Source organism: Chelon labrosus (assembly GCF_963514085.1).
Source record: "Chelon labrosus genome assembly, chromosome: 7".
In the NCBI taxonomy this organism is placed as follows: Eukaryota; Metazoa; Chordata; class Actinopteri; order Mugiliformes; family Mugilidae; genus Chelon; species Chelon labrosus.
This window is the reverse complement of record NC_140343.1, coordinates 17,201,140-17,210,009: the sequence shown is the minus strand read 5'-3', so window position 1 is coordinate 17,210,009 and position 8,870 is coordinate 17,201,140. Positions and strand designations below refer to the sequence as shown.

The 8,870-nt window shown below is 43.9% G+C and overlaps 1 protein-coding gene across 1 annotated transcript in view; it reads left to right on the top strand.

The window, feature by feature from the left end:
* Positions 1 to 2,700: 2,700 nt before the first annotated feature.
* Positions 2,701 to 8,870, top strand: part of yjefn3 (YjeF N-terminal domain containing 3) — a 40,989-nt gene continuing 34,819 nt past the window's right edge. The window contains exon 1 of the mRNA XM_084547626.1: positions 2,701 to 2,984. Within this exon, the coding sequence (XP_084403752.1) occupies positions 2,917 to 2,984 (68 nt within the window). The 5' untranslated portion in view covers positions 2,701 to 2,916. The remainder of the gene's footprint in view (positions 2,985 to 8,870) is intronic.

The following is an 8,870-nucleotide window of genomic DNA, read 5'->3' as shown; positions in this document are numbered from 1 at the left end:
CCAGGAGGAAACACGACACCATACAGTAAAGAACATATTTATAACTCAAGTTAGACCAAGAAAGGCTCTCTGATAAAGGGATGTTTTAAGTAGCGATTTAAAAGTTCACAGAGTCAGCTGACCTGATTTCCTCAGGCAGATCATTCCACAGCCGTGGAGCCCTGACTGCGAACGCCCTGTCACATTTTGTTTTGAGCCGGGCCCCTGAAACAGACAGAAGAGCTCTGCCCGAGGATCTCAAGGTACGTGCTGGCCTGTATGGTGCTAAAAGGTCAGCGGTGCAGTCCGAGGCACAGCCATGACGAGCTTTAAAAGTGATCTTAAAATCGATTCTAAAACATACTGGCAACCAGTTGAGATCTGCTAAAACTGGAGGGATGTGATCCCTTTTTCTGGGGTTCTGGTCAAAAGTCACTGTTACCACTCAGCCACTGTATGGGGGAAAAAAAAAAACATTCAAGCAACACTATGCCAAAGGCAGCCTTCCTGGCCACAAATGGTAATTAGTGGATTCTTATGCATTAACTTCTGCTTCAGCAGTTTATTTTGAGTGGCAGCATTTTTGCCGCTACCCTTTAGCTGAGCTAGCTATTGAGTCAAATCAATTACACTTACACCAATTAGGCTTAATATTATGACCACTGACAGGAAAAGTGAATAACATTGACCATCTTATGACAATTCAGTGTTGCTGGAAAACCTTTGGAAAACCTTTGGACCTGGAATTCATGTGGATGTTACTTAGACATGTACCACCCACCTGTGGCTCAGTAGGTAGAGCGGGTTGTCCACGACCCAGAGGGTTAGCGGTTCGATCCCTGTAATGTGCCACATGCTGAAGTGTCCCTGAGCAAGACACTGAACCCCCAGTCGCTCCCAGTGCGTGGCACTGGTGTGTGAATGTGTGTGTGCTTGTGTGAGCGAATGGGTAGATGTGTCTGTGACTGTAAAGCACTTTGAGTGCCAATAGGTAGAAAAGCGCTATATAAAAGCAAGGCCATTTACCATTTACCTAGACAGACCAGGCACCCCCACCCCATAGCAATGACACTCCTTGATGGCAGCAGCCATCCCCAGCAGGGTGCAGCCTGATGCAGACACACACACTAAAATGGTTTAGGAACAACTAAATAAAACCATGAAAAACAGCACAAGGCGTTGACCTGGCGTCCAATTTCACTATATCCTGAACTGATCAAGTATCTGTGGGATGATCCACAGAGGCCCCTCCCCTCAACCCATAGGACCCAAAGGCCCCCACTAACAACATTATGTTTCCAGACACCACAGGACACCCTCAGAAGGCCCATGTCCATTCTCTGATGAGTCACAACTGTTTTGGAGGCACAAGGGAGACCTACACAATATTAGGAAGGTGGTCACAATGTTATGCATGATTGGTGTATATGGGCTGAATGATTCCTATCGTTTCTTAACACTGAATGTGTATCATACGCTACATTTTGTTTACACACCTGCATCGCATCGCATCGCATTGCATCGTATCGTATCGTATCGTATTTTGTAGCAAGTGTTTCACAGTAAAATAGTTGCATAACAATATGTTCACAGATTAGGTTAGGGATCGCTTCACAACCAAGACTTTCAGTTTGGTGACCAGTACTCCCAATACACACGTGGACATGTGAGTATGTCCAGATAAAAAAAAGAAAACTACTTAGCTTTCATGGAAGAAAAAAGTCCATTGTGCTATGTTGTCATGTGCACTTCTCTATCTCTTCTGTTGCTTTTATGTGCAGTTGCTGCAACGGTCATCTATAACCCATAGGTGGCAGAGTGTACCTACATTCCTTGCGCCTCTTGTATGTTTGCCTTCAGTTCTCCTGAGAGGATTTTAATCTAACAGGTACGTTTGTGTAGCCTGGAAGAAAAACAAGACAGCTTGTTTTTTTTCCACCTTAATGTGTAACAGAGGACCAAAGGTTTCCCTGGTTTAGCTGAGCAGTAAGGAGTGGCCAAAAGCTAAGTAGAGAGCAAAAATGAAAGAGAGACCTTTTAAGAAGAAAGTGGGCTATTGTTCGTAACCGTGACCCATTTATAAGCCTCATTCCTCTGCAGCCTCAGGTTCTCTTTGTGGAAACAGCTATACATATCCTCCCTGCGTGCTACTGCTTGTATATGTTTAGGTTTTAATGAGAGTTCTTTCATCCCATGTTTCCTCAGCTGCTCTAAATCCATATGATGAGCCTGTCATTTTAGGGCCACTTTAGATCTGCTCATATTATTTATCAATTGTGCCAGAGCTATGAATTGCTGCTACGTAGACATTCAAGTAATATAGTGGTATTATCTCAGTCGAGGTAATGGCCTTCCCATCTCATATGAAAGGTGTTAGTGTGTGTGATTCACCGAGCACTCAAGTGTTTCCTCACTCGCTCTAGATTCTACATCAAGGGATCCTTTTGCTACCAAGAATGAATGTGTGTGTGTGTGTGTGTGTGTGTGTGTGAATCTGGGGGAGGAGAGGGAGGTTGGTGCACCCTAGATGACTAAACAGCCACGGTCGCGGCAGCTTGAGCCAATCAGCTGGCGAGCACCATGCCTCCTGATTCTTAATTGGTTGGATTTCCCGGTGAGCGCAGCTGATACACTGAGCCAGCTGGTCTTACCAGAGAATGAGCCGGGGCCACAGTGGGAGAGAGGCAGAGAGGAGAGGCAGAGATATAGAGGGAAGATTCAGAGTGTGTGTAGCAGCCAGTAATTACCTTCCAGCGTCTGAGCCAATCAAGTGCTGTAGAGAGAAATACAGAGGGAGGAAGCCCGTTTAGATTCTCAGCCTAGAGGTAGACACAGTGTTTACTGAATCAGAGTCAGAGAGAAGAAGCGGAAGTGTTTCCTCAGAGCGGCACGGCTCATCCTTTCTTATATTTGACGACTCGTGCTGGGTGAAAACAGATGGACAAGATGAACCACAGCTCGGCTGAGGCAGAGGCTGAAACCATAGAACCACTGCGTTACCTCAGGTAGGCACCTGCCCTATTCTATTCTAGTCTATTGCTCTTTTCATCCTCCTCTGATTTGAACTGGTGTGATTTTTTTTCCTGTTCTCCCCTTCCATGCTGTATTACACTGCTCAGTTTAATGACTGCTTTTAAATCACTGCACAGAGTGAGAAAGAGACAGCGGCTGGCAGGTTTATAGCGTCAGAGAGGAACATCCAGATCTCCTTGCAGGACTAAAAAGAAGCCTCTATGGGAATTTTATAGTTTACATTCCTTTTACAGCCTGTTTCCGAAGAAGCTTTAAAAAGAGAATGAGGGAATGATGAGGGAAATCAATTATTTAAGTCACCAATACTGATGATGTTGCTGAAGGTAATTACTACGATGCCTGAGGAAATGCTCTACCTTAGTTCGCCCTAGGAAACTTCTACACTGCTTGGCCAGTCTGTCTCTTCATTGCTCCTATCCACTCCTCTGAAGCCTCAAATTGAATTCACAGATGCGGGCTATTACGGTATTAGGTGGCCCAAGTTTAATTTGCCATCGCCAGGCGTAGCACCAACCAGTGTTATGATTCCGTATCGTTGTAGATGAGTTGTGAAATCACCCCGTTATGCAGCCGAAGGTTGCCGTGGTGAGGCTGTCCCCCTGGCTGACTCCGTAGCACCGATTCGCGTGAATGTCAGGAGAATCTGAGACATGAAAAGAGAAATACTTACAATGCGCTTGACCTGAGGGCGCTGCTGTAGTCTGTGTTGAAATGCAGGCAAGCAGTTTTTTTCCAACCTTTGACACAGACACATACAAACAAAGTGGACACACATATATTAATTGCACTTTTTCAGATTCAAAATGACAGTCTGTGGTCATTCTGGGACACACTCCGAGAACTGTTTGTAACACGCACAGAAAATGCAGCTCAAATAAGATCACAAAGATCAAACCGCCAGAGCGAAACTACATGAAATGAAGGCTGCACGGACAACAACAAACCCATGAGATAAAGCTAAAAGATTTTGTTCTGTTCTGTTTTTCTTGTTTTGTGCTTCCCGAGCAAGATTTTTAACAGCTCAACGTTAGCAGGTGGATAACCGAGGCAGGGTTGTCTCTGAGTTTTTGTGGCTGAAGCACAGCCGCATGACGCAGACCGCCGTGAAGTACATTAAAGTGTTGTTTTGCCGCTGCAATCAAAGGGAAAGGCCAGCAAATTTTATCAAGGAAATTGTATAAAGCTCAGAGAAAATATAAACGCCGCCAAGGAATAAAAAAAAAAACAACAACCCCTGGTTGTCTTGCATCGCTAAATAAAAAAATAATTGTCCATCTGGAGTCCAGCGACATTATAGTGTGCATTACTAATTGGTGTTACTCTTCACTACAGTTTCATTTATTTATTTATTTTTGTGTTGCCATATGGGCTTTAATTAGTGTGCAGCACTTGACCGATACTATAGTAATAGCAAGATAAGGCGCGGACACACCCAAAAAGCACACATGAGCACAGCCACAGGGATAATGGTGCATGTCAAACCCCTTGAAGGGCTCTCAATTGTGTTAAATTCTAGGGTGTAGTAGCAGGATGAGTGTGTGAATGCCTGTGTGCTCTCTGCCTTTGCTGTTTTTGCTTCTGGCTAATTTACGGTATAATCCGAGTGTGTTGTCACTCAGGTGGAAACGTCACTTTCCTCTTCGGTACACTTTGAATTGGAGGATGGGCTTGACTTATCTTTAGCAGGCAGCTTCCTCATTTATAAACACAAATAACATATTATGTGTTGCATGCGGTTACCTAAAGTTAGCACTACGCTGTCCCTCGGCTGTGACTCATTGGTTTAACCGCTTGAAATTCCCAACACCCTTCTATTTCACCGTCTCCACGTTATTGCCGCATAATCAGTTCACGTACCTGCAAATTAAATCTATTCCAGGAGCTTATTTTACTCTCCTCAGTAACATATGTAATTGCACTCTTTTGCACCTTCATTTGCATTCTTCTCATGTGTTGACATCTGAGCGGCTGAGGCTGCCTGATTAACTATCACCCAAGAGGCTTTGTCCCAATCGTCAAGTTCCCAGATCTTGATTGGAGCTGCCTTGCACTCAATTACGGCAGTCAATTAAAGCTCCCATACGCTAATGCAAGGGTAACTTGATATGCAGCTTCCATCATCATATCAGCGTCCACATATGTGCATGTGTGCAGACATGTAACCATGTGCGGTTGTGGTTTCTTCCATCTTTTATTAATCCGTGGCTCATAATTAATTCCGAAATGATAAATGTTGCCAGCAGCTGTTGAAGTTTCAGCCGAATCAAAAGCTAGATGAGGATTTTATGAATGGATATTAGTTACATGGAGATAATCGCTGCCTGGCACCGCAAGCTCCATGATTCGTAAACTCCCAAGACAACTGTGTGATAAAGCTGTTCAATGATCTGATATAATTATAGAAAAATTGTACCTAATATATTTGCCAGAGGGGAGCAGAAACCCATTAGGTTAATGCATGAAATTCTCAACGTGCGACAGTCCTGCTGTTTTAATGCGATAATGGCGGCAGCAATGGAAGAAGCACGACTCATCTCGCACACCGCTGTTTTTGCGGAATAACAAACTCACAAACGAGGAAACGTCAGCTAAAAAAAAAAAAACTAATTGCAAAATAAGACGAAAGTTCCTGTAACCTGTAAATGTTGGCAGGGGTTCTGTGGTGACGGGCCCTCGGCGCAGTTGTTGCCTCTACAGCTTCTGAAAGTTCAGATGAGTACTTCGCAAAGGGTGAATTCTGGGCTTGTGTGTTTGTGTGATTTATTCAGCCAAGTAATGCCCTCCACGCAGAGAGAGTCGGGAGAGAGAACTGGAAATACCTAAGCACAAAAGCCTGCATGCTTTCAAAGCCACGCTGAATTTAGTCACTCTGTTCGGCGGCAATATTTTTCAGTGTTGACTCAACAGATTGTAACATCTGCCAGCACAATGTATACATTTATTTTTCAATTACGATGCGCCATTGAACGTAATTGGACACATCTCTCTTCATAGGTCTTTCTGAGTGTCCCCCCTCTTTGACCATCCCACCCCACAGAGAAATATTAGATGTTTTTGTCTATCTTTCCATTCACTGTCATGCCTACCTGTCTGTCTCAGCCGCTGTCTGAGTGTCAAGCTGTCTGAATCTACCTGCTTTGCCTTCACGTCCCTCCTACCTTGGCAACAATGAATATTGGGCTTATTGTTATTCCTTTCACTTGTCTTCCCCCTTTCAGCTCCCTGCCACCAATTCCCTTGCTGGCAGCTCCCTTTGCCTGTGTGACAGCTCAGGAATTTATTTATATATAGGCCAAATGTAATGATTGTGGGCAGAGATGTGGAGATGCACAGGGCTGAAGGGTGGAGATGAATTGCCACCAGTGCAGGGTTCGGCCATCATTTTCCTCCTCCATAAAGTCAGATAGTGGTAAGCGTTCTCCATTCACAGAAAGAGGAACATACGGTGGGTGGGAGGAATGAGGGGGTGACACAGAGGAAACAGGAGGACTGGTTTCAAGTGATTTCTAGGATCTATGTTAATCAATTTTTTTCTTCTCTTAGCGTCATGAGTAGCACCGTATAGTGGTAAAGTGTGAAATAACACAATTAAAGAAGTAACCAGACAGCTTTAGGTGCATTCGCACGAAATGATTACATTACCTTGAGTATACAGCTTGAGTTGGGAATTGGATAATGGCCTTTTTATGGTTCATAGCAAACACACAACTTCTGTAATAACAGAAGTCTGCAGCCAAGCCAGCAGCACCATAAATCATACCAAGAAAAATATATGATGTTTATCGTGAGTTTTAACGTGCAGGAGTGGCAGAAAAAGCAAACAAACATGGATGTCTCATGTCAGCCAGAGCCAGTTTTTAAAATGAATGCAGTGCTCTGTTGGACAAGGACTCTGTTTTAGCCCTCACACGTCAAACTCCGCAGCAAAACAACTGTCACTGTAAATTATACCCCAGTGTCAATTCGGTTTGCCAATTCTACACTTTCCCCCAAACAAATCTGACCAAATAAGAGAAGATCTCAAAGGAGGACAAACATCTGGTATCTTTCACAGCTTAGCAACAACATCAACAACACAGACGGCTCTGTGATCCCTGTTTCGCAAGTGCAAGTAATAACTAGCGGGGCGTAGACTCTGCAAGAGGCTGGAATACAGCACGAAAGACCCGTCCAAAATAACAAAACATCCTTCAGCTTCATACAGCAGCAGAAGCCATATGAACATAAAGACTAGCGCTCATTCACGCGCGTGGTTATTACCATACATTACTTTTCTCTAAATGGCAACACTACAAGTCTGTTGGGGTGGGATGGGAACGTCAGTAGTCTTTCCAGATTTGTACTGTTTATAATATGACTTGGTGGTACTTCGACACAACAATTAAAAAATGGCAGCATGCGTAGCCACTTCCAGTTTATTAGGAAATACGTATATGAAAGCAAATGAAGGGGCGTGCTAATTATACTGTAATTCCTCATGTTAATGAATTCACACAATACACCACTTCTCCAGTGAGGCTGAGGCTGTGTTTCCACCTGAGATTTAATAGCTCTTGTGTTCATCTGTCTGACTGCCCCAAAACACTGCAGATTCCCGTTTAAATTAGTCTCCAGGCAGCAGCCTTTGTAAATGAAGAACACAAGAGAGCCATCTGAGGAAGGCCGAGCCAAGACTCCTCATTATGTCCACACTGTGAATCCTGCAAGGGATTTCACTGGATATTAGGGGAGAGGAAGCAATGCTTCTCCCAAGGTGCCCCAATTTGTTTTGTAAAACACACAAAGACAAAATTTATTTGGAAGTGCTGGTATTGAAGAGAGTTGGAAGCAGAGTGAAAAAGGTGCACTGCAGATTGAAATGATGGGGGTCGTTTTGGTTTTCTCTGACAAGCTGAATGCAATAAATCGACCGGCAAACAGCCACAGTTGCATTAAGTTTGTCTCTGTGCACATGTAACGCAGAGCTATAAAGGGATAGAGACTTCCTGTAATTCCTTCTTTGCAGAAGTAATGGCATATCCTTTGTGCTTTTAATTGGAAAGATATAATGGGGTCAGAATGTCTTAATTATTTAAGCGCTTATGTCATCTGGGCGAACTTCGTACTGTGAATATGTAGAGTGTGCTTGTGTGTGTGTGTGTGTGTGTGTGTGCTATTGTAAGACACGTATGCAGGGACACAGCAGGATAATGAACTCTAAACTTTCTCACCTTCTTCCTACTTCTAATAACTGGAAGCCTTATACTGGCCCCAATAACTGTGACAGAAAGAGGCTGTGTGTGACACACTGGAGCAAGTTTTAATGGTTAGTTCCTCCAATATGTTTCACTAAATAAGAGACAGCTCGGTACACGTTGTCCTAAAAACTGGACCACTTCTGCCTCTCAGCCTTCCTCATCTCTCATATGGAAACACTGGACTCACGCGAATAAATAATGGTGGTGTCAGAGCAGAGCTGCTCATTGGTGTCAGTCCTTTAAGGCGTCTTCTAACGGACTTCACGTATTACTCTCTCCTTGCTATCATGATTAAGCACGCAATGTTTGAGAAATAACGCACCGAGCCACATAAAACCACAGAGCAAAACGTGAATGTGCTTTTAAAGTAAGTGTGTGAGAATTTGCATATGCACATTCATGCCTTAATGCATGTAAGATTGATTTGACAGGATCTAGTGTCTCTTTCGCGGCAGGCGAAAGCACTCAAGTGTAGCATCTGTTGAGAACCTTTCATGTAGCTGCCTCTGGGCGCCTCCCTGACAAATTCTCATCAAATCCTAACACCTACATAATGCGTGCTGAAAGGAAAGGCAGCCAATGGCTGCCTCAAAGGCAGGGAAGCAAAACTGTCAATATTTA